General features: G+C 38.5%; 1 protein-coding gene across 2 annotated transcripts in view; it reads left to right on the plus strand.

The window, feature by feature from the left end:
- The first annotated feature begins 8,496 nt into the window (after nt 1-8,496).
- Nucleotides 8,497-26,615, plus strand: part of lama4 (laminin, alpha 4) — a 28,253-nt gene continuing 10,134 nt past the window's right edge. For both annotated transcript variants that reach the window (XM_063001751.1, XM_063001752.1), the window contains exons 1-29: nt 8,497-8,617; nt 12,472-12,573; nt 13,275-13,402; nt 14,688-14,768; nt 14,875-15,089; nt 15,528-15,628; nt 16,143-16,323; nt 16,719-16,802; nt 17,276-17,427; nt 17,750-17,860; nt 17,945-18,056; nt 18,259-18,423; nt 18,812-19,005; nt 19,666-19,782; nt 19,884-20,032; nt 20,397-20,538; nt 20,633-20,726; nt 20,979-21,095; nt 22,024-22,200; nt 22,415-22,551; nt 22,805-22,969; nt 23,493-23,638; nt 23,964-24,126; nt 24,216-24,349; nt 24,575-24,752; nt 24,854-24,985; nt 25,149-25,291; nt 25,407-25,536; nt 26,321-26,458. In XM_063001751.1, the coding sequence (XP_062857821.1) occupies nt 8,519-8,617; nt 12,472-12,573; nt 13,275-13,402; nt 14,688-14,768; nt 14,875-15,089; nt 15,528-15,628; nt 16,143-16,323; nt 16,719-16,802; nt 17,276-17,427; nt 17,750-17,860; nt 17,945-18,056; nt 18,259-18,423; nt 18,812-19,005; nt 19,666-19,782; nt 19,884-20,032; nt 20,397-20,538; nt 20,633-20,726; nt 20,979-21,095; nt 22,024-22,200; nt 22,415-22,551; nt 22,805-22,969; nt 23,493-23,638; nt 23,964-24,126; nt 24,216-24,349; nt 24,575-24,752; nt 24,854-24,985; nt 25,149-25,291; nt 25,407-25,536; nt 26,321-26,458 (3,987 nt within the window). In that variant the 5' untranslated portion in view covers nt 8,497-8,518. The remainder of the gene's footprint in view (nt 8,618-12,471; nt 12,574-13,274; nt 13,403-14,687; nt 14,769-14,874; nt 15,090-15,527; nt 15,629-16,142; nt 16,324-16,718; nt 16,803-17,275; nt 17,428-17,749; nt 17,861-17,944; nt 18,057-18,258; nt 18,424-18,811; nt 19,006-19,665; nt 19,783-19,883; nt 20,033-20,396; nt 20,539-20,632; nt 20,727-20,978; nt 21,096-22,023; nt 22,201-22,414; nt 22,552-22,804; nt 22,970-23,492; nt 23,639-23,963; nt 24,127-24,215; nt 24,350-24,574; nt 24,753-24,853; nt 24,986-25,148; nt 25,292-25,406; nt 25,537-26,320; nt 26,459-26,615) is intronic.

Below are 26,615 nucleotides of genomic sequence, written 5' to 3' on the forward strand. Positions count from 1 at the left end.
AGCACAGACAATACATCCAGTATACATAGTAAATAGCTTTTTTGGGTGTGTTTACTATTTCACCCGCGGTCCGGCCCCCCGAAACACTGAAGAACAGTAATCTGGCCCTTTGGTTAAAAAGTTTGAGGACCCCTTATCTAAAACTTAATCCCAGCAAGACAGAGATGTTGCTCATTCCCGGAGATCAATCTCCAACCCAGGACCTAGTCATCTCTCTTGATGACTCCCAGATCAGACCATCTGATAAGGTAAGAAGCCTTGGTGTTGTCCTGGATAACCAGCTGACCTTCTCTCCTTACGTAGCCAACAGGACAAGATCGTGCCGGTTCCTCCTGTACAACATCAGGAATATTCACTGCGGTCAAGCCAGCCTCCACTTCGAAATGCTCAGTCAAATCAGCCCCCACGTTGTTTCTGAGGATGTGCGTATACTAAACATTACGGTAATAGCGTCTGGTAAAACTGATAAAAGAAAGTCACTGACAACCTGAACGTGACTTCATCAGTTATAAATATATCACTTAAAATATATATAAATGTATCAGTTAAAATATATAAATATATCAGTTAAAAATACAGAAATATATCAATGAAAATATATAAATATATCAGTTAAAATATATAAATGTATCAGTTAAAAAATATATACATTTATCAATTTAAAAAATATATACATATATCAGTCAAAAATGAAAAAAGAGTTGGTAATAACCTAACAGAGATTCTGATGTGTCATTTCTAAATAAAGGCCTTTTATATTGTCAAATTTCCAATATTTTCAATATAGACTGTTATTAAAAGGAATTCTCTAGTTTCCACACAACAATTCCACTTCATAATGATAGTACACCATCTGTAGATGTCACTCAGTGAATATCAAGCAATTCTGATGTGTCATTTCTAAATTAAGGTCTTTTATATTGTATTATTTGTATTATTTTCAATCTAGACTGTTATTAAAAAGGATTCTCTAGTTTCCACAGAATAATTCCACATCAAAATGATAGTACACCATCTGTAGATGTCACTCAGTGAATATCAAGCAATTCTGAAGTTTTATTTCTAAATAAAGGCCTTTATATTGTTAAATTTCCATTATTTTAACTCTTGACTGTTATTAAAAAGAATTATCTAGTTTCCACACAATAATTCCACTTCATAATGATAGTACACCATCTGTAGATGTCACTCAGTTACTATCAAGCAATTCTGATGTGTCATTTCTAAATTAAGGCCTTTATATTATCACATTTCTATTAATTTTACTCTAGATTGTTATAAAAAGGAAATCTCTAGTTTCCACACAATAATTCCACTTCATGGTGATAGAACACCATCTGTAGATGTCACTCTGTGAATATCAAGCAATTCTGAAGTGTCATTTCTAAATTAAAGCCTTTTATATTGTATTATTTGTAATATTTTCATTCTAGACTGTTATTAAAAAGAATTCTCCAGTTTCCACAAAACAATTCCACTTCATAATGATAGTACACCATCTGTAGATGTCACTCAGTTAATATCAAGCAATTCTGATGTGTCATTTTTAAATTAAGGCTTTTATATTGTCACATTTCTAATAATTTCACTCTAGATTATTAAAACAAGGATTTCTCTAGTTTCCACAAAACAATTCCACTTCATAATGATAGTACACCATCTGTAGATGTCACTCAGTTAATATCAAGCAATTCTGATGTGTCATTTTTAAATAAAGGCCTTTATATTGTCACATTTCTTTTAATTTAACTCCAGATCGTAATAAAAAGGAATTCTCTAGTTTCCACACAATAATTCCACTTCATAATGATAGTACACCATCTGTAGATTTCACTCAGTTAATATCAAGCAATTTTGAAGTGTCATTTCTAAATTAAGGCCTTTATATTGTATTATTTGTATTATTTTCACTCTAGACTGTTATTAAAAAGAATTCTCTAGTTTCCACAAAACAATTCCACTTCATAATGATAGTACACCATCTGTAGATGTCACTCAGTTAATATCAAGCAATTCTGATGTATCATTTCTAAATTAAGGCTTTTATATTATCACATTTCTATTAGTTTAACTCTAGATTGTTATAAAAATAGAAATTCTCTAGTTTCCACACAATAATTCCACTTTATAATGATAGTACACCATCTGTAGATTTTACTCAGTTAATATCAAGCAATGCTGATGTGTCATTTCTGAATAAAAGCCTTTTATATTGTAATATTTGTATTATTTTCACTCTAGACTGTAATAAAAAAAATTGTATCTTGTTTCCACACAATAATTCCACTACATATTGATAGTACACCATCTGTAGATGTCATTCAGTGAATATCAAGCAATTCTGATGTGTAATTTCAAAATTAAAGCCTTTTATATTATCACATTTCTATTAGTTTAACTATAGATTGTTATAAAAAGGAATTCTTTAGTTTCCACAGGACAATTCCACTTCATAATGATAGTACACCATCTGTAGTTTACACTTAGTTAATGTCAAGCAAGTCTGATGTGTCATTTCTAAATAAAGGCCTTTTATATTGTTAAATTTCCATTAATTTCAATCTAGACTGTTATTAAAAAGAATTTTCTAGTTTCCACACAATAATTCCACTTTATAATAATAGTACACCATCTGTAGATGTCACTCAGTTAATATCAAGCAATTCTGATGTGACATTTTTAATTAAGGCCTGTATATTATCACATTTCTATTAATTTCACTCTAGATTGTTATAAAAAAAGAATTCTCTAGTTTCCACACAATAATTCCACTTTATAATGATAGTACACCATCTGTAGATGTCACTTAGTTAATATCAAGCAATTCTGATGTGACATTTTTAAATAAAAGCCTTTATATTGTCACATTTCTATTAATTTCACTCTAGATTGTAATAAAAAGGAATTCTCTAGTTTCCACAGAATAATTCCACTTCATAATGATAGTACACCATCTGTAGATGTCACTCAGTTAATATCAAGCAATTCTGATGTGTCATTTTTAAATTAAGGCCTTTATATTATCACATTTCTATTAATTTCACCCTAGATTGTTATAAAAATAGAAATTCTCTAATTTCCACACAATAATTCCACTTTCTAATGATAGTACGCCATCTGTAGATGTCACTTAGTTAATATCAAGCAATTCTGATTTGTCATTTCTAAATTAAGGCCTTTATATTGCAACATTTCTATTTATTTCATTCTAGATTGTTATAAAAAGGAATTCTCTAGTTTCCATAGAATAATTCCACTTCACAATAATAGTACACCATCTGTAGATGACACTCAGCTAATATCAAGCAATTCTGATGTGTCATTTCTAAATTAAAGCCTTTAATATTGTATTATTTGTATTATTTTCAATCTAGACTGTTATTAAAAAGAATTCTCTAGTTTCCACAGAATAATTCCACTTCATAATGATAGTACACCATCTGCAGATGTCACTCAGTTACTATCAAGCAATTCTGATTTGTCAATTTTAAATTAAGGCTTTTATATTATCACATTTCTATTAATTTCACCCTAGATTGTTATAAAATAGAATTTCTCTAGTTTCCACACAATAATTCCACTTCATAATGATAGTACACCATCTGTAGTTGACACTCAGTTAATATCAAGCAATTCTGATGTTTTATTTCTAAATAAAGGCCTTTATATTGTCACATTTCTAATTATTTCACTCTAGATTATTAAAAAAAAAGAATTCTCTAGTTTCCACACAATAATTCCATTTCGTAATGATAGTACACCATCTGTAGATGTCACTCAGTTACTATCAAGCAATTCTGATGTGTCATTTAAGCAATAGAACACTTGAGGTCGTGTGTTATCACGGCTGTGATTTGGTCGCAGGCACGAACTGAAGGTGTGCCTTAGATCATCACACTGATCATCTGTCACTGTGAAATGTTTTCAAATTTTACTCTGAAACATGAGTCTGCCAAAGTACGTGCTTGTGTACTTCTTTTAAGATGAAATTCCTGCCACATGTGTTATTGAGTCAGTGCTTATTGAAGGTGAAAAGAATCTGACAAGATCTCATCGTCGGCTAAACTGTTGTCGTCAACTTACAGTGAGAAATGAAAAAAAGACGCTTGTCAAGCGGCGCCCTGCTAAACTTAAACAGTTTATAATAATAATAAACATGAAAAACTATATTATCTCTGAAATGTTATTACAAATAAATGGTCGTTGTAGAAAGTCGAAAACAACCCAGGTATCAGCATGAAATGTTTTCAAATGAGTAACTTGGGATGTTAGCTAAACGTTAACATTAGCCTTCTCACTGTGCATTTTAAATACTCAGTAATGCTTGTTAAGACTCTTGCAATTGCTTAGTTTATAATGCTGTTATTGTGCTGAACTGCACTATAATAAACTTATTACTTTTAATGATTTTAGGTTTACAGACAATATTACTTAGAAATAAACATAGAGAAGTTTGTAAATGCTTTTAACATCTCTTACGAGACAATTCACCTTTGATGACATATCTATACACATATCTGTACACATGAATTAAATGTGGACGTTAACCTGCATGTTACACTTAAAATACTGGAGGTCCAAAATTTTCTTTCAAATAATAGGTTATATGTGTGCTTTAAACCACCTAAGCCCACCAACAACCCAGGTAAAACCCTGCATCTGTGCCATCGTGTTTAGTTATTGTAGCATTCTGTTAACTACAGGTTTAAAATATGAAATTAAAATTATAAAATTATTCCAGGAAAATGGCCACATGTGAAGGAGGGCTGCTGAGGTAGAGAGAGTCTCAGTGTATTTGCCTTCATTCACATCAGCACAAAAGGATGGGTCGCCCATATTCAAGTTTATAAGAGTGGCAACAAGTTTGACATTTAGTACACTGCTCCACAACCAGATTCACAGAACATCAATGTTTTTGTAGCCCATATCCTAAATCAATTGAAGTAAGTGCTAGCTGACTTTTTTATTAAAATATATTGTGTTGAAAATATATTTGTGTAAAAATATATTGTTGTTCAACTCGCTTTTTTTCAGTTCTGGTGCTGACAATATCTATTCATTCATCCACCTTTGTGCCCACTCGCCCACCTCTGTATGCTTAAAGCCCTGACTGTTATCAAATGTTATTGGGTGTGTTCACCTGAGCTACTTTGCAAAATCGGTGTACTGCTGCATAAAATAAAGAAGTTAAAGAGAGAAAACATCTGTCTGAGGCAGTGCATTAGTGCAGGTGAAGGTAAGTCATGTTTTTCAGCAATAAATATTTTGTGCACCATAAAAATTAATACTGAGATCACAAAAGTTTATTTATCTCTTGCAATATACTGAGCACCCAAACAACAGATTATCTTTAAAAATAACATTATCTTTGAAAATAACGATACTCTGTCCCTTTAACTCCTGCTTAGGCTCAATCAATGTTGTGACCATAAAAGTATTTCTTTTCTTTTTAAAGATCTTTTTTCAGTTGCTGCTACTATTTAAAAAAACATTTATAGAGTTCAATGCCATATTGAAGCCAAGAGAGTTGTACCAAGAGACTGTAAGAAAATAAAAAATAGCATTTAAAGTATTCTGCATATCAATATCTTCAATAGCTTTTAAAATATTCATCAAATTGCTCCAAAACAAGTTGTATTGTGTTTTTACATACCACATTACATACTACAACTCTTATACTGACACTTTTACCCTTCATTACATAATAAAAAACAGATTTTTATTTTCAACAATATTTAAAGTATTTATCATATGAATAACTTTAATAGCTTTTAAAATATTCATCAAATTGCTTCAAAACAAATTTTATTTTATCAAGTGTAACCCACATTACATACTACACCTCATACTGTCACTTTTACCCTTTATTACATAATAAAAACGGATTTTTATTCATAACTTCAATACTTCAATTACATGCTACAACTCTTATACTGTTATACTCAATCTCCTTCATCCAATATATCACAAAGACAGAGGGATTAACATTGTCCTGGATTAACATTATCTGTAGTTAAAAGTATGTTAAAGTAACATTTAAAACATTTAAAAACATTTAAAAAATTTAGTAAATAGCATGCAGAATATAGTATGCAGTATGTAGTATATAGCATGTAGTATGTAGTATATAGCATGCTGAATATAGTATGCAGTATGTAGTATATAGCATGTAGTGTGCAGAATGTAGTGTGCTGTATGTAGTATGCAGTATATAGCATGTAGTGTGCAGAATGTAGTGTGCTGTATGTAGTGTGCAGAATGTAGCATGCAGAATATAGTATGCAGTATATAGCATGTAGTGTGCAGAATCAAAAGCATGTAGGCATGTTTTTCCAAAACCCACTTCAAGACCAGAAAAGTTTAATCACACCAAATGTCTCAATCAATAGTGACCCAGTCTCACAGGTCCAGTCACCTTCTCTAATGGCATATAGTGTCTGGGGAATGTTATTGCATACTGAAATGAAGTGCAGATAACCCACAGTTTTACAAACACCACCATGAACATAAAAATGTTGAGTATTTGAGAAACGACACGGCAATGAACTTTTGCTCCCTGTTTCTCTGTCTCTGCTCAATGTGCTCATTCATTCAGCTAACAACCACTTTTCAGAGTGTAGCTCATAAATAGCATGATCACACACACACACACACACACACATTCTCTCGTGCACACACTCACACAGTGGTGCCAATGGCCTGGCTGGGTGTTTTACAGACTCGGTTGATTGTGTGTGCAAGTCTGTATGTATTGTGTGTAGATGTGTGTGTATGGATGTGTTTGTGTACTTGTGTATGAGAGAAAGTGTGTGTGAGTGTGTAACTCTGAAACAGTGATCTCTGACCCCACAGTTGGCATCTGAGAGTGTGTGGGGGCGTTTTTTTTCCATTGCTCCAATTCTTAGAATTCTTAATTTATTACACACTCGCTACACACATACATACACACACTTACACGACTGTATATGTGTTTGTGTGTATGAACACATAGTTGTGTGTCTGTGTGCATTTGTGTATGTTGTGTGTTTATTTGATCCAGATGTATAATAAAAGCAGCAACAGTTTTTGCTCTTTCGCTGCACATCTGGCTTTCATTAGCGTCTGGAAGTGGAGTGTCTGATTTCCCAGAATTCTCAGCAGAGGCCAAAAAGCCTGCAGTCCCATTATTGTACACTGTGTGTGTGCGTGTGTGAGTGTGATTAAGCATCACATCTGGAACACATAATCTAAACATCTGTACAGGCTCTTTCCACATATCCACAAACACACATTCACAAACATACACACACACACACACACACACACACACACACAATGTTACTCTTTCACACAGGAAAAATTCACTCATTAACCCTTTAGACCATTAACACATCAGCCTGTGTGTGTGTGTGTGTGTGTGTTTCTGTCTTGTCTGTCCCTTGTTGTTTCAGGTGCTGTAACACAACCACACACCAATAACATTTCTATTTATGGACCATAACAGAAGCGCTAGTCGTAACAGTGGGGTCTTGCTGCTTGGTGTGTGTGTGTGTGTGTGTGTGTGTGTGTGTGTGCGTGTGTGTGTGTGTGTGTGTGTGTGTGTTAATCCTACAGTAAACCGGCGGCTGTTCTTTGTCTCATATGACATATACTGTAGATATCTTGCCACATTCCTACATGTAAGTAAAGCAAAAGCATCCCAAGCCATATAGTACCCAACACCAGTGCCCCCTAAAGTGGGCGCTCTTCTGTCTGTCCAGTGGTGCGGCAGGAGCCACTATAAATTTAAATAATTCATAGTATCAGGAGGTGGATTATACATAGTGAAAAACCAGTACTGAACCAGTTTCATTTTTATCATTTTATTAGGTTCCAGCTGGAATGTCCACTTCACATTTACACACATCACATTTAAAAATTCTGCTTAGTTTCATCTGAACGTTGTTCTGGTTGGTCTGACTGCTCATGTGCTCATTTTAGACGTGTTAGCATCCCTGAACTTGAGATATTTGCAGATTATTGTAGATTGTTTACTGTTGTTTCTGTTGCTTTTCGGTCATCCTGCATCTCATTTTAAAATAGAACTGAGATGACAAATTCTGCGAGTGATGTTTCCGAGCTGCCTCGTTTACACTGAGCTAAAGAACCAAATTAAGCCAAGCAGCTTAAACCAAAGCCTCATCATGACATGCTGAGAAGCTCAGTGTAACAAAAAGCTTCATTCATATCTGGACTGACACAGTGCTCAAATATCTAACACCATATACAGTGTGTGTGTGTGTGTGTGTGTGTGTGTGTGTGTATGTGTATGTGTGTGTGTGTGTGTGTGTGTGTGTGTGTGTGTGTGTGTGTGTGTGTGTGTGTGTGTGTGTGTGTGTGTGTGTGTGTGTGTGTGTGTGAGGGAGTAAGCGGAGACAGTTTGTTTTACAGAACGGGGCTGGGCGGTCAGAGTGAGAGAGTGAGGAAGGGTGGGAGCGAACGAGTGTAGAGACAGAACCACGCCAGACCAGAGAGAGGCAGAAATAAAGAGACAGAAGAAATGGTGGAAAGAAGGGGAGACATGGCCACTCTGGTTCTCCTCGCCGTGGTTCTCTCCACGTTCTCATTGCTGCATGCTGAACAGGAACCCGTCTACACCGTAAGTCTGGCCTGTGTGTGTACTTGTGTGTTTGGGCCAGGGGTCTGGGTGTGGGGATGCAATATCTTGTCTAGTGTTGGTATGTCGGAAGCTAAAGTAAACGTTTACTGAGGAAAAACTTATTTAGTATCATGATTTGTGCTGTTTTCTGCAGTGTAGAAGATAAAATGACCTGTTTGTAAATTTTTACCTTTGAATTGACCAGATTTTTCCTGTGTAGAGCTCTCGGCGCATGTTTCTTTTCACTGACAAGCCAAAAGTTTGTGGACGTCTAACCAAAAGTGTGTAGGACACTAATTTAAAAAACCATAGACATTAATATGAAGTCCTCTTTAAAAGTAAAATAGCCTTCACCCTTCTGAAAAGACTTTAACAAGATTTTCAGTGTATCTGTGGGAATTTGAGCCCATTCAGCCAAAAAATAAAAGTATTTTACTAAAATAGCTCAATGACAAGATGTTTTTGGGTGGAAGAACTGGATTGTGCTGCACAAATTTTTGACCTTAACCCCACCCAACACTTAGAATGAGGATTAGAATGCTGATGTCTTATTCAGCTAGGTCTGATCATGATTATCCATCATGAACTCTCTAGCCATGTCTCGTCTAGCAAAGCTTCTCAGAAGAGTGGAGACTGGTGAAGCAGCCAAGCTTGCTGGTTTAAATGGGTTTTCTGATTTCTGACAGTGTGTGTTTGGTGTCTTAAAACTTTTTGCAATGTTGTTTCTTTGTTTATTTTATTTGGCCGCCTCTTTGCAGAAAAATGTGGAAACTTTTTCAGCATGTTGATGAATCAGGGAGCTCACAGCTGAACTTCCTCACCATGCTAATGTAAACACTCTGTGGAACTGGACTCATACAGACAGGACGTGGACCTGACATTAGCGGCTTGTTTTTTCCTCTGACCTAACAGTAGTCATGTTGGTGTATTGTGGGGGGGGGTTGGTCACTAGCTCACAGTTCAGCTTGAAATTGAAGCTGAGATCGACCCAAATCCCAAACCTGATGTCATTCTTTTTGGCCTGGTCCCAAATTAGATATACTCAATTCCCATGTGCACTCTGACAACCTCTGCCTTACATATACACACACCCACACAAATATGCACATATACACACACAGACATGCACATATACACACACAGATACACTCACACACACACAAACATACACAAACTTGAGATACATACACACACAGACATGCACATTTGCACTCACAAACACACATACAGTACATACATACATACATACACACAGACATGCACATACACACAGACACATATACGCTTACACACACACATACATACATACACACAGAAATGTGCATACACACGTATATACTCCCAGACACACACACACAAACATATACACAGATACATACATGTATACACTCACAGACACACATACATACTGTACATACACACAAAACTGCACATACACACACAGAAACATTCACACACACACACACACACACACTTATACACTCACAGACACACATACATACACACAAACTTGTACACAGATACACACATACACTCATACACACTCTCACACACAAACATGCACACACATACACACTTGTACACAGATATACTCACACAGACACTCACACACAACCATGCACATAGATACACACACACAGAGACATGGATGCACACATACACTCACACATTCTCACACACAAACATGCACACACACACACAAACTTGTACACAGACATACTCACACACACAGGCACTCACAGACACACATATACACACACAAAGAGAGACACACAGATACACACAAACACACACAGAGAGACACACATGCACACAAACACACACACAGAGACACACATGCACACAATTGCACACATACACACACACTTACACACACTTCCTGGTAGCAGCTGCTTTCCTGATACCCCAGTCTGAGATACTCCAGTTTCCCACGATCCTTTGCTCTGGAAATCCCTCATGTACAGAATCCAGCTGGTAGACTCTTACTATACAACACACACACACAAGAACACACACCAGCACACACTCACATACACACACATAAAACATTTTTAATGTAATATTTTATCAAAGAGAACTTTACATGCATGTTTTTAAGTAGTGAAAGCAAAAATAAAATAAATTAGGCCCAGTCTCCACTGTTTTGTCAACTTGTGCCACATGCAGGTGACCCATGCTGGTCAGTAGATCATAGCACCACCTGAGCACCACATGCATTGATTAAGGTTAGCAGTGCTGCGAGCTCATATGTGTGATCTGGCTCTCACTCTGAGGTTCTGTGCTTAGTTTTATGGATAGTTGATTGTGTGTTACACTGTTGTAAACTGTGATTAGTGCTGTACGTTATGGTCAGAGGAGCTGCTTTAGTTTTAGGTTTAGTTTTTGTCTGTGGTGCGTCACTGTCCGGTGTTTGAAAATCTCATCAATGCTTCCAAAGAACCCAGATAAAAACACTTGAATTGGGTGTAGTTACTGATTTCTCTCTCACACTCAGTTCAAAGTGCTTTAATAGCACATCTGTTACAAAACTGTCTCTCTCTCTCTCTCTCTCTCTCTCTCTCTCTCTCTCACTCTCTTTGTTTTCTGTTGGTATGTGTCCATCACCAACTGTTCTAAACTATTAATGCTTATAAGAAACAAAGATTAAGCTGCACCATGTGTAATTCATGAGACAGGAAGTCCAGCTGCAACAGCTGTGTGTGTGTGTGTGTGTGTGTGTGTGTGTGTGTGTGTGTGTGTGTGTGTGTGTGTGTGTGTGTGTGCGTGTGTGTGTGTACAGTACAATTGCTGGTTTGAATCAGTGAGACAGAGGTTCCCAGACAGTGGAACAGTAGATTATTGTTCTGCATGTCTAGGGTGGAACATTAAATAACAAAATTAACATAGAATATAAATAGTATAAAATATAAATAAAATATAATTAATATACAATATAACTGTATCAAATTCACTCATCAGCCATAACATTAAAACCACCTCCTTGTTTCTACACTCACTGTCCATTTTATCAGCTCCACTTACCATATAGGAGCACAGTGTAGTTCTACAATTACTGACTGTAGTCCATATATTTCTCTACATACTTTTTCAACCTCCTTTCACCCTGTTCTTCAATGGTCAGGACCCCCAGCACTGCAGTGACACTGACATGGTGGTGGTGTGTTAGTGTGTGTTGTGCTGGTATGAGTGGATCAGACACAGCAGCGCTGCTGGAGTTTTTAAATACCGTGTCCACTCACTGTCCAATCTATTAGACACTCCTACCTAGTTGGTTTCACCTTGTAGATGTAAAGTCAGAGACGATCGCTCATCTATTGCTGCTGTTTGAGTTGGTCATCTTCTAGACCTTCAGCGCTGTTGGCTGGATGTTTTTGGTTTGTGGACTATTCTCAGTCCAGCAGTGACAGTGAGGTGTTTAAAAACTCCAGCAGCGCTGCTGTGTCTGATCCACTCATACCAGCACAACACACACTAACACACCACCACCATGTCAGTGTCACTGCAGTACTGAGAATGATCCACCACCTAAATAATACCTGCTCTGTGGTGGTCCTGACCATTGAAGAACAGGGTGAAAGCAGGTTAAAAATGTATGCAGAGAAACAGATGGACTACAGTCAGTAATTGTAGAACTACAAAGTGCTTCTATATGGTAAGTGGAGCTAATAAAATAGACAGTGAGTGTAGAAACAAGGAGGTAATTTTAATGTTACGGCTGATCAGTAAAACCTTACGAGAAAATAACCCTAACAAACACAGATAGACCGGAGATTAAATATGTACGAGTGTCCATCAACAGAACATACACAGAACTACAAACCAGTATGTAATGATACTGTTGTGTTGTTGTACAGGTGTGTGCTCGTGGGTTCTTTCTGAGTGAACAGGACATCTGCCTTAAGTGTAATTGCAAAGGCCACACCGACACATGCGAGGACATCACAGGCATCTGCATAGTGAGTATTTTATGATATCACTTCCTATATGCTTTAGGGTTTTATATACAGTAGATTTCTGACGTCTGATCACAGTGAGTAATATTATGATTTTTACAATTGTTAACAAGCATTTACTGAAACTTAGGGTACCTTTTCTAAAAGGGGGTAGGAACACCATTCTTGGATGGGCTCCAAACCAGTTTGTGGTGGAATGTTACATTGTCCCATGTAATCACAAATGTCCTCATGTTTCCTTCCACCTGTTCCCCTTTCTGCTTCTGGCACTAGTTGTTGGTGGAGCTCAGCCAAAAACAAAAGTTGGAGCTCAATCTGGCATTTTAGCAGGACCAAACCAGCACTTGAGATTGCAGCACACGTTGTGACATTTGCTTCTCCCCCCCCCCCCCCCCCCCCATCGCCGCATATGATATGACCAGTTTAAACCATGCAACATCTACACAGTGTGCATACATGCTTTATGTACTATAACTCATGTTTACATGTGTAGTAGCATAGTGTAAAGCTTACTGAACTACATAGACACCATACCTGGACACACTGGTGCCAAAGTTTCTTGACCTGTTTACTGTATACAGCTGTTTCAATTGAACTCTGTATGAACTCACGTCATACACACGTCAGATAAACACATCAGTGTTCTGTTTATGAGAAAACTGTATGTGTGTGTGTGTGTGTGTGTGTGTGTGTGTGTGTACCAGGACTGTCAGGATCACAGTACAGGAGATTTCTGCGAGCGATGTAAAGATGGATTTGTTCTTCAGGAATTTCCAGACGGACGACACGAGTGCCGCCCATGTGCATGCCCCATCGCCTCTGAAACCAACAAGTAAGCCTCCAGTCACAAGCCTCACATCATCACCCACAATCCTTTATACATCTGAGGTGGTTCATGTCACCATCAGGTTTGGATTTGAAGCTCAGCATTTACAACCTGATGATACCCCAAAACTACAACCAATCACAGACTTTCTTTTGATTTAATCAGTCATCACTGTAGGTTTAGGCTTTTCGAGAGAGGGCAATATGCTAAATGATCCAGCAGGATTTTTCTTTTGAAAGTTATTATTGTAGGTTATATTACAGGGTTATTTAAACATGCATGTGGTGGGTGTGGATAATTACAGCTTTATAAAAATTAAATAGAACTTCATGTACTGTAATAAAGTAAATTAATCTCAGTTTAGCTTGTTATTATTAATGAAGAACAAGAACAATCATGAACAAGTCCTTGAATCCATTTTACAGTCTTTCCTATAAATGTATTATTAATTAGAATTCACTTCATCATAATATTTCATATTCTAAATCAAAGGTCAGTGGATTTTGTACAAACCATTCTACAGTTCATTTCTGTCTCAAAGCAGCTTTACACAGATCCTGAAGACAGTGAAGAAAAGAAAAGAAACCTGAGAAGTTTCAGATTTGAAGTGACTCCAGTGCACTGAAGGCTGAAAATGATTTAAATAAGTAAATAAACTGATCTGAAGCCACTCAGGTTGTTTAAGGATAATGCTGGTTAATTCTGAGTCTACATACTCTCCAAGTCTGCCACTATTGAGCATATTTACATATAAACCTGAATTAAAAAGCCTAAAATTTAAATAAACACATAAAAAGAGTTTTTACAACTCAGTGAGAGGGGAAAATGATTAAATGTTGTTAAAGATGTTTCAAAAGCGCTATTGATAAAAGTGTAGGTAAAAGGCTAGCACAGGCCTCCTCTGATAAGACTACCGATTGCATCTTTACACTGATCATGGGCACATTCTTACAGAAAATCGAAGCACATACAGTGGACCCCGCTACTCTCCCCGTTCTTGATCAGAGGAATCTGATCAGTAGGAATCACTGTTGCAGCAACAAGTATCCCTATCTGACCTTTCTTCCCTAAGAAATGGTCAATTGTGTCAGGTGTCCACATACTTTTAGTCATATTGTGTATTTTGAGTATTGATCATCACTCCTAATCCCAGTACATTACAATTCCCTCAGATGTTTATAAAATGAAATTAAAGGTGTTTCTAAAACCTTTTTCTCAATAACCTGTGTGTGTATCTGATGTGTGTATCTGTGTGTGTGTATCTGATGTGTGTATCTGTGCGTGTGTGCAGCTTTGCGGCTGTGTGTGACGTGAGAGGTGCTTCACTGCGCTGTGTGTGTCAGGACGGCTATGCCGGACACTACTGTGAGAGGTCAGAATCACATTCACACTGATTCATCTGTCCTCATTATTACACCATGAATACAGACAGGAATCGATGTCATTGGCTGTGTGTCTGATGATTGACGCTTTCTCAGGTGCGCTCCTGGTTACTTTGGCAACCCCATGCGTGCCGGCGACTCGTGCAAGAAATGCGACTGTAACGGAAACTCTGACCCCAATCTGATCATTAAAGAGTGCCACAACGTGACTGGCCGGTGCCTACACTGCTACGGTGACACAGCCGGGGACAACTGTGAGAGGTGTGCACCTGGTTACTATGGTGATGCCATCAGCGCCAAGAACTGCCGCAGTAAGCACACTCACACACACTCACACACATACTTTTCACCATATAATTCGGACGGTACAGGTCAAACGTTTACATACCCTTGTAGGGAACATGTATTCCATGGCACTTGTGGGATTTCAGTGATTTCTGCAATGCTTTTTTTTCTGTGACTGAATGCTTGGAACAGAAAACATTTTTAACTAAACAAAATGTTTATTGGGGGAAATATTTACATCGTAAGCAGACTTTTGTACCCCCACCTTTTGTGTAAACTTTTGACTTTAGCTGTGTGTCGTTCAAATAGTAACCTGTTGCACCTGTTATACAGAGCAGAATGTGGTGTGCAGGGTGGGATTTGGGACCCTGTCTGGCATATTAATGGATTCAGACAGTCTTGTACAGCTGTCAGTCAGTATTTATACAGTTCTGTGTGTGTGTGTGTGTGTGTGTGTTATACAGAGTGTGAGTGTAATAAATGTGGTACAGCATCGTGTGATGACAAGACAGGAGTGTGTCACTGTAAACCCGGAGTTACAGGACATCTGTGTGATCAGTGTGAGGTAAGATACAACTCACACACACATGCACGCTCACACCTACGTACACACACTCACTGATGCACACACATGCGCATTCATGTGCACACTTAGGCACACACATGCACACACACATGATTGCACACATGCGCTTACACAAACACACACACACGCACATATACACATGTGCACATGCATGCACAAGGTTTACTATCCACAGACAACACAACTTTGCATGACTATGGGTTTTTATGCCCCTGCAAAAGTTGAAAGGTGGCTTCTGATTACATGTTCAAAAAAGCAGGGACAGCAGCTTCTTTCTTGCACAGAGAATGCAACAGCTATAGTATGTTTAATCAGTAGTGAAAAATCAGGAGGTCATGCCCCAAAGTGAAATGACATTATAGAACTTTCTACACCACCATATTCATCTTGTAAGTTGGTGTCCATATATTTTTGAACCAGCAGAATAAAGTAAAAACTGGCATGAAATACATTCACAGGTAAATGTAGTTTGTGTGTGTTTGTGTGTGTGTAGGAGGGTTACTCAGGGTTCAGTAGCTGTATGGGATGTAGACGGTGTGAATGTGCCGCTGCTGCTCTGTACCCCTCCTGTAAGGCTCTGACACAAGCATGTGAGTGCCGCCCGGGGGCCGGAGGGCGCTACTGTGATCGCTGTTTACCCGGGTACTGGGACTACTCATCGTCTGGCTGCAAGAGTGAGTGCTCACCAGTCTGACAGTTTTATTCTATTCATGTAGTTTAATTCAGTTTTATTTACTTTTTTACATTATGCAGAATTAAACTTTTATTCATTGACTCCTAAAAAAATCAAATATAATGAGTGGTACTTTCATAAGATTTATTTAAAAAAATCAATGTTTGTAGAAATATTTTTATTTATAAATTGTGTTTAAGATATTAATAATCACCTCTTAACAAAAATCTCATTTTATTATAAAATATTTACCTGATAAACCTGACGAATGGAATTTTAAATTACCCATTATTTATAAGGACTGGGGGGCACTGCCAGGAATTGCTGGTATTGTATTTGGTCATAATTGCATTAAATAAAAGTGTGTGTGTGTGTGTGTGTGTGTGTGTGTTTCAGAGTGTGATTGTGCTGAAGGTAATTGTGATGTTCAGACTGGTGAGTGTTTACCGGAGATGTCTCAGGTCAGCGAGTGCAGCATTGGTGAGTGACCCTTCCCGCACACACACACACACACACACACACACACACACACAGACAAACACACACATCACAGCTTTTTATTTTATACCTAAATAATATATGTACCATATATTAAAGTCTTTTATTGTCTGAAAGTCTGAAATTCTTTTCCACAATTTTCATTGTTTTACTTTTCCAAAATTCTGCTTCTCTATCATTTTATTGCTCCTCTGTTCAATCCTGATTACTTCTGTTGTTTTCTGTTCTGTTTTGTTCAAATCTGATCTGTTCTGATTTGTACTGTTCACGAATATAAATGACTCTCATTTAGATCTACACAGTATCTTCTTTACATTTTCCCACACACCTGTCAGCCAATCAATATTCAGGATTTATATATGATATAAAAATATATTAATATTTCCATCATCAACAGCATCATGTGTGTGTGTCTTATGTGTGTGTGTGTGTGTTTGTGTGTGTGTATGTATCAGATTGTGATGAGTGTATCTGGCACCTGATTGGTGATATTCGTAAGTCTAACACTACAGTGGATCAGCTGAGGAACAGTGTACTGAACATTTCCACTGGAGCTGCAGCTCACGATCGTCTCAAATACTACAACTATACTGTACACTCACTGCGGGTTAGTACACACACACACACACACACAAACAAAATACTTAATTACACAACTACTTCACACCCTTAAAAACCTCCTCTTTTACACACAGCAATGAAGCATGCACAGTTCTAGACATTTCTTTATTAATCTTTATTCTTTATTTATGGGGTTATTATGGAGGAGTCCAGAGCAACTGGAACATCTAACATGGACAGGAGGAACCAGAGTTCCTTTGCAGCATCTACACTACCTGCTGCATGCTCCTCAGCATGTCTTCTCAGTAATAATGAGTGTGTTCATGTGTGTGCCCAGTGTTAATTGTTGTGTTGACTGTGTGTATCAGACTCAGTTTGTTGGATGGAAGAATAAATCGGATGTGATGAGGAAACAGACGGGAGAACTGGAGGAGGAGATAACACATCTACACACCGACACTGAACGACTCTCTGAGAAGGTCCAGCACACTGTATTATATTATTCAGTATAGTTTATGTTGCACTGGATAGTATCTTTAAGTTAAAGGTGTGTGCGTCTGTAGAAGGAGGATGCGCTCTTGATAAGGAATCAGGTGGACGACGACACTCTGAGCAGCCTCACATTGGCAGAGATGCTAGCAGCTAATATGACCTTGCTTAATTTGCTGATTGAAGGTAATTATACTTTTTTCTTACTGTATTTGTTATACAGTACAATAACACATATAGCTGAGATATAGCACAGAATGGTGATTTGATTCATATACACTCATCTTATTGTGTTCCTCTTTCTCTCTCACTGTGTGTGTGTGTGTGTGTGTGTGTGTGTGTGTGTGTGTGTGTGTGTGTGTGTGTGTGTGTGTGTGTGCGTGTGCAGATATGATTACTGATTGGGAGTTGTACAGTGACAAGGTGGAAGTGGATCCTGAAATTCAGAAGCAAAAGCTGGAGGAGGCCGAGCTCATGATCAGCACCATGAGAAACCTGAACATCTCACCCAAACACCCCCTCTCCACCCAGGAGAATGCCAACGCCACCCAACGTACGTACCGCATCTGTAATACCTCAGTTTTCATCCTGTCTGGTGTGGTGCTGTTTAAGTTTTAATGGTTTGGGTCTGTTAGTTCAAGTGAAAATGAATCTCTATGCTACATCATATTTAACAATGTGGTAACAGTTTGTGCATCAGCTAACACATTAGGGAACCATTTTACCATGTGGTAACAGTCTGTGGATAGTTTAACATGTTGCTTTAATCGTCTCGCCTCAGTAATGATCAGTAGGCTGCATGAAAGTGAATCTCTGCAGTCATGTTCCAAAGGGGCACAGACTTGAGATTTATGTACAACATGTATGATAAGTTTGGTCCATGATAGCAATGCTCTCCTGTCTGTACATTAATGTTTGTGTGTGTGTGTGTGTGTGTGTAGTTCTACAGCGCGTGCGTCAGATGGAGAAGAGCATTTCATCGATGGAAGGACGAGTTCCTGCTATCAAAAAATTGATGGAGCAGTTTAGCACAAAGCTAACTCATGCTCAGATGCACCTTAAAAGAGCCGATGATGTACTTCAACAAACGCACAACACACACTCACAGAACCAGCTCCGAATCCAGCGCAGACGGGTACACATACACAATAACACTACACACACAAAGACACACACACATAAATTCAGCCTTCTCAAAATACATCAAACCTTTTAAACATTTTATAATCCTGGAATACAGGAATGTCATTGAAAAAGAGGATTTGCCCCATAGGGTGCACATGGTCCTAGTAAAATTGCCAAATATTTGTTGCCAATGCTCTAGATCTGATTATTTCCAGCTGACTTTGCTTGTGCAGTTATGAATTCCTCATCACACTTAGCAGATATAGCAAAGTGTTGTGCTTTCTCCAGATATAAATCCATCCACCTGTTTGATATTCTTTCACTCAGGGGTCTGGGTTTAATGCTTCTTTCAAAATGGTTGTGAATGGTGGTGCAGTGGTAAGTTGTGAGGCTCCACCGTATACAGCTGTTTCTAAAACTGGGTCATAGAGGTGCATATTCAGTTCTGTGGCTTTTTCGGGGTGCAGTATTTAGTAATGACTCTGTCATTACTGTCATCTGTTCCTATGTGAGCTCCAACTTATGTGAGCCACTGCCCACTGTTTCACTTGGTGCTGTTTGTTCATGTTTCACATTCACTCTTTAATTGATTAAAATGAATCTAATAACATGCTTATGTGTGTGCATGTGTGTGTGTGGATGTGTGTGTGTGGATGTGTGTGTGTGTCAGTCTGAGCAGCAGCGACTGATGGAAAATTCCGATGCTGTCAATCAAACTATGACAGAAGCCAGTGACATGATAGCTGAGGCAAACATGGGCGTGGCAGAGCTGGGCATCATGGTTAAGGTAGGCAGTCTGTTCAGTAAGCAGTACAAATTAAACATATTTATATATATTCAAATCATCAATGTGTGTGTGTGTGAGTACATACATTTGTGTGTGTGTAGAATATAAGTGGGTACCATGCTGCTTTGGATGGAGCTACAGTATCCGTACAGGAGAAGATTGATCAGCTTTCTCAGGCTGATGGAGATTTAGTACAGAGAACTACTGAGCACGCTGAAGAACTAAAGAGACACGCTGAGGAACTACAACAGTGAGTCAAAGAGCCTAAATATGGACACCTGAAAAACTGCAAATACAATTACCAACTACACCAAATATGTCTAAACTCTGAAGTGCACCTAACCTCCAAATACAATAACAAAATCTGAATACAACCAATTATTTTTAAGATTCAATTACAATAACTTACTGCACCTAACCTAAGTGTTTATGTGAGTTGTGTAGATATTTGTATGAGTTGTGTTGATGTTTTTGAGTTGTGTAGGTGTTTGTGTGTGTTGTATAAGTGTTTATGTGAGGTGTGTTGATGTCTGAGTTGTATATATGCTTATTAAAGTTCTCTAAATGTTTGTGTGAGTTGTGTAGATTGTTATGAGTTGTGTTGATGTTTTTAGGAATCTGAAGGGCGGTGATGTGAATGGATTTGTGCATAAAGCTCTGGAAGCTTCTAACGTTTATAATAATATTGTTAAATACGTGGATGAGGCTGACAACACCAGCTCGTTGATGCTAAACGTGTCCACCAGGACACAGGATGTGAGTGAATATAAATTATAAAATATTATAGAGAGAAAACAAATGTTCTTTATAAATAATGACATATTTTGGATGCTTTTGTTTAATTTTACAGGCAGTGGGTGGATTAATGTCTCAGCTGAACTTCCTCAAAAGTCAGAGTGATCACATGTTCACTGAGTCTCTAACAAGCAGCACTGACCTACAAGGTACTCAAACTATACTCACAATGTACTTGCACTTTACTCATATAATACTCACAGTCTGGTGTCGCCTGTAAGCTAATTAACTGGTGTTTAAAATGGAACCATACATAGTTTGAGTAAGAACAGTAACACAACATTTTAACAACACAGTTACAGTGTATTTTACAGTACAGAGATCAGACTGTGTGATGTTTGTAGAGTTGAATACACAGACTGTGCATGATTAACAGAAAGTGTAATGTGTCCTAATGACAGAGGTGGAATCCAGCGTCATTGATGTCCAGAACTACATTGAAGAGACCAAAGAAATGATGGCAGCAAAGCGTAGAAAACTAGAGGAGATTGTTGATTACATCAACAGAATACAGAGAGGTGAAAAACCTACACTCCCAATTACACACAACTTCTATTATTATTATTGTTATTATTATTAATATTATCAAAAAGAACTTACTATTGTTCCACTGCAGGTCAAATAAATGTTATATATAAATATAAACACTAGCCATTATTATACAATAGCCACAACTACAACTTGATGCCTTTGTTGTTTTGATGTGGTGAAACTGGTGGCTTTGCACAGGGCCCTGATCTTAACCTTACTGAATACACTTGGGATGAACTGGAACGATAATGGACGCGGTGGCCGGTGGATAGCACTGTTGCCTCACAGCAAGAAGGTTTAGTTTGCATGTTCTCCCCGTGTCTGCGTGGGTTTCCTCCGGGAGCTCCGGTTTCCTCCCACAGACCAAAAACATGCAGTCAGGTTAATTGGAGACACTGAATTGCCCTGTAGTTGAATGGGTGTGTGTGTGTATGTGTGTGTGTGTGTGTGTATGTGTGTCTGCCCTGCGATGGACTGGCGCCCCATCCAGGGTGTTACTGTGTGCCTTGCGCCCATTGAAAAGCTGGGATAGGCTCCGGCAGCCCCACTCGCAACCCTTATTGGATAAGCGGTGAAGAAAGTGAGTGCATGAGTGGAACGTTGATTGTGAGCCAGGCATACACATGAGTGGTGATTGACCTCAAAAATGCTCTTTTTGGAGGCTCAGGGTCAGGTGTTCACTTACTTTTGCAATGAAAAACTACAATCCCATTGGATGCTGTGTTGCTTTATATTCAGTTGACCGTTTAATCTGTTTAGCTATCATGAAGTTGCTATGCGCCCCCTAGTGGCAAAGAGTACTGTGACACACTATATAGCACAGAATGGAGAAACTGAGACTATTTGATCCATATACGCTCATTTTTTTCTCCCTCTCGCTCTCTCTCTCCATGTGTGTGTGTGTGTGTTGTTTAGCCCCAAAATTGCAGTTTACCCAGGAGGCGGCAGAAGGCGCTCTAAATCGCTCGGCTGAGGTTTTAGGGGTGGTGACTCCGATTAATGAGCAAGTGCAGGAGTGGAGCAATAACATGAGGAACAATCAGTACTCCAAGGCTGCATATGAACAGGCTGTAAACTCTGCTCGTAATACAGGTGGACACATTGTACAGACATACTTCACACACACTCTAACACAACGTACTAATGCTATAAAAGCAGCCCTGGAAATGAATTTAAAGAACTAATGACATCACACACATGAATATGACTGATACAGATTTTGGCTTGACCCAAGATTTTTGTCATTGTGTTGTCCCATGTATGTTAGTGTGTACACACTTTCTAACTGTGTGTGTTTGTGTGTTAGTGAGGAACTTATCTGAGATCGTTCCTCAGTTACTGAACAAATTGCGTGATGTAGAAGAGAAGAAACCTTCCAACGTCTCCACCAGCATCATGAGGATCAGAGAACTCATTGCTCAGGCTCGCAGTGTTGCCAGCAAGGTACTTATCAGCCACTCAGAACATAGAACTGACCAAATTAAAAATCACACTAAACAAACAATCAGAGCTGAGATTTGCACATACACCAGTCAATCGGGCTTAAATTCATACTGCAATCCCAAAGAAAGGGTCATATCTTGGCAGGTCAAAGCTGCATTTACAGCATATGAGGTGGGAGGTCATAATGTTTTGGCTTTGTATTGTGTGTGTACATTGTATTGTGTGTGTGTGAAGTTGTGTTGTGTAATTGTAGGTGCAGGTATCGATGAAGTTTAATGGACAAGCATCAGTGGAGCTCCGTCCCCCTGCTAAAGTAGAGGAGCTAAAGGCGGTGACGTCCATCAGTCTGTACATACGAGTGGATCCCGATAGTGATCCCATTGAAGATCGATTCCTTCTGTACCTTGGAGACAAGAGTGTGAGTGCACCATCTACAGTACAGGAGATAAATTTACATTGATGGCATTTAGCTGATGCTTTTATTCAAAGCAACATTACAATTGTGATCAAATACAATGCAAGCAATTGAGGGATACGGTCTTTGCTCAGGGGCCCAACAGTGGAGTGGCTTGAACCAAGGACCCTCTGATCAACAGTTTACTACCTCAATCACTAAGCTACCACTGCCCAATGTCAGAAGTGGGATTTGAACCTACACATTTACATTTGCGGCATTAAGCACACGCTTTTATCCAAAGCGACTTACAATTATGAGTTGACACAGTCTGAGCTATTGAGGGTTAAGTGCCTTGCTCAGGGGCCCAACAGTTGCAACTTGGCGGTGGTGGGGCTTGAACCAGCAGTCTTCTGATTACTAGTCTAATACCTTAACTGTGGGTCACCACTGCCCTCCACTACACTTCTATGTGAGCACCAGAATCCTCATTAGGAAAGTTCTGAACCATTCTGAGATATTTACTGGATGAATTTTGTGCACACAGGGAAGTAAGGACTACATGGGCCTGGCTATAAAGAATGATAACCTGGTGTTTATATACAAATTGGGAGGAGATGATGTGGAGATTCCTCTCAGCACCAAACCTGTCAGCTCCTGGCCTCCTGTCTTCAACCATGTTAAAGTAGAGAGGTACACACACGCATACACATATATACACTAACACACATACTTAATGCAGCATTTGAAAGTAAGAGCAATGAGCTGTATCCATGTTGTTAGATCTGTCTGCATTTTGGGACAGTGATCTGCTCTCTTTATTGACCACTAGCTCAGTACAGAGAAACCAAATATTTAACAGTTAGGACATTTCTACCATCAGACTGTTTACACTGTCATACCGCCCAACCCTAAACCACTCTGTGTCATATGGGATGATTAGGAAACACACAAACTGTATTAAACAATATTATCTGATTATATTTGTTATAACTATGTATTTTTGTGGGTGTACCAGGCTGGGTCGACACGGTAAGGTGTATCTAACGATACCCAGCCAGGGGTCGGTAGCGGAGCAGAAGTTCATAAATAAGGGAGAATCGGAAGGAACCGACTCACTTCTTCATCTCAGTCCTAAAGACACTGTGTTCATCGTCGGAGGAGCTCCACCCGGTGTCAAGGTGCATTATTATTATTAATAATATTATTAATACAGTTTTTATCAACTGTGTAATTAACATGAATAATGTGTGTGTGTTTATGTGTGTAGCTTCCTCCTGCTTTGAGTTTAGCTCAGTTTGTTGGATGTGTTGAACTTGCCACCATTAACAATGATGTTATCAGTCTGTACAACTTCAAAAAACTACATGACATGAACGTGGTGGCGTCCAACCCCTGTCCCAGGTACAGTAGTTAATACTTTGTTAGATATTTATATATTGATGTAGTATTTCTTGTAGTAACATCATGTTACAGAATATCAAGTTGCAGAATTGTGTGGTTGTACACATGTCATGTGCAATAATGTTCATATTTATTCAGGTTAAATATTTACATTATGCTAACATGTTATCTATGTTACTAAAGGTTAGCGTGTCACTTCAGTGATATTGTTTCTCTTGGATGCAGGTACAAGCTGGCATTTACTCAGGGCCGCTCCACAAGTTACCTGTTTGATGGTTCTGGGTACGCGCTGGTGAAAAACGTTGAGCGGCGTGCCAGGATGGGCCAAGTCACCAGATTTGACATAGAAGTGCGAACAGTCGCTAAAGATGGAGTTCTCTTCCTCATGGTTAACCAAACACAGGTAAAGGAAAACAAAGGTAAACAAACACAGAGGCCAAAAATCCTTTAATAAAACTGACAAAGACCTCGTCTTCTTCTGTCTGTGTTTGTTTGTTTGTGTAGGATAATTTCTTTATACTGGAGTTGAAAAACGGTTTCCTGAAACTGGCTTATGATTTTGGATTTGCTACTGGTCCGGTCATCATGGACAGCAGCGCCACCAAAGTGCAGATCAGTGATGCCAGATACCATGAGGTAAATCGTTTTGTTTCATTTGTTCCTGTACACTTGCACCAGTACACCAGTCTCACCAGTAAACAGTTCTCACTTATGGTGTAGATTTTATTGTACTGCAACAGAATGGATTAATGAGCACTGCATGACATCCACTCCTTGTGTGTGTGTGTGTGTTTGGTAGGTATCAGTAATCTACCACCATTCAAAGAAGGTGATCCTGCTGGTGGACAGAAAGTCCATCAAATCCATAGAGAGCGAGAAGAAAACGCTACCATTTAGTGATATTTACATCGGGGGGGCACCATCAGTCCTGCTGCATTCACGGTACACACACCTTCCAGTTACACCACTGTGCCACTGTGATGTGTTAAACAAGAATAAACAATATTTGCAGCAGCGAGATTTGTGCCAGCTAGTTCATGTGTGTTTGTTCCTTTAGACCTGAGTTCATGTCTCTGGTTGGACTGAAGGGCTGTGTGAAAGGGTTCCAGTTCCAGAAGAAGGACTTTAATCTGCTGGAGGAACCAGGAACCATTGGCATCAGTAGCGGCTGCCTGGAGGAAGCTTTTGTATGTAAAATGCATTCCAACAGTCTGACAGCTATAATGTTTATTGTTATATGTGCAGTTACATTTTCTGCATCGAGCAGGCGCTCTTTTCCAGAGCGACTTACAGAAGAGCTTTTCCTTACTCGACAGCAGTCGAAAAATTCACATTTGCTGAAACACTGTTAGAGCAAAGGTACAAGTACAAGGTACAAGTGTTTTAAAAGCGTAGAACTTTAATAAGTGCATATTAGTCTCAAGTTAGGTGCTTAGTAAATAGGTGGGTTTTTATTGTCTTTTGAGGATGGCGAGAGACTCCAGCATTACAGTAATATTACAGTTTACTCACTTACACCCAGTAAGGTTTGCTCTGAGAGCAGCAGGGATGTTCATACATAAAACAATAATAAAATGGAGTTATCAACGCTGTATCATAGCTTATTTGGGGGGTCTAAGGCCAGTTCCACCGTTTCTAAAGGTTTTTTTTCCCCTAAAACACAAAACTTGTGCTTTCATTTAAACGAAAAATGTAATTTTACAGTTTTGTGTAACAATGTGCTTGAATTATTAAATTACTCACATTCATAAATAAAATATAAATCCTACATATCAAATTGTAATTGAAGTAGTTTTAGGTAGGAATTTACTTAGAATTGTACTATCAAGGCAAATTATCAAATGAAATAAACATTAGGACACGAAGGCATTTTATTATCAGAATATTACTCAGCAAAAAAGCCTGGTTTCTTATATTTATATAAATTTGTGTGTATTTGTGTGTGTGTGTGTGTGTGTGTGTGTGTGCTAGATGTCTCGGAAAGCATATTTTGCAGGTAATGGATATCTGGGCTCTACAGCAAAGATTTCTCCATTTAGTTCATTTGAAGGAGGAATGAACTTCAAAACCCTGCAGCCGTTTGGGCTTCTGTTTTACCATCAAGACGGGGTGTGTAAATAATGCAGTACTACACACTACTCTGTACACACTACACAATACTCTATACACACTACACAATACTCTGTACACACTACACAATACTCTGTACACACTACACAATACTCTGTACACACTACTCTGTACACAACACACAATACTCTATACA

This window comes from Trichomycterus rosablanca, chromosome 9 (genome assembly GCF_030014385.1).
Source record: "Trichomycterus rosablanca isolate fTriRos1 chromosome 9, fTriRos1.hap1, whole genome shotgun sequence".
NCBI classification, from domain to species: Eukaryota; Metazoa; Chordata; class Actinopteri; order Siluriformes; family Trichomycteridae; genus Trichomycterus; species Trichomycterus rosablanca.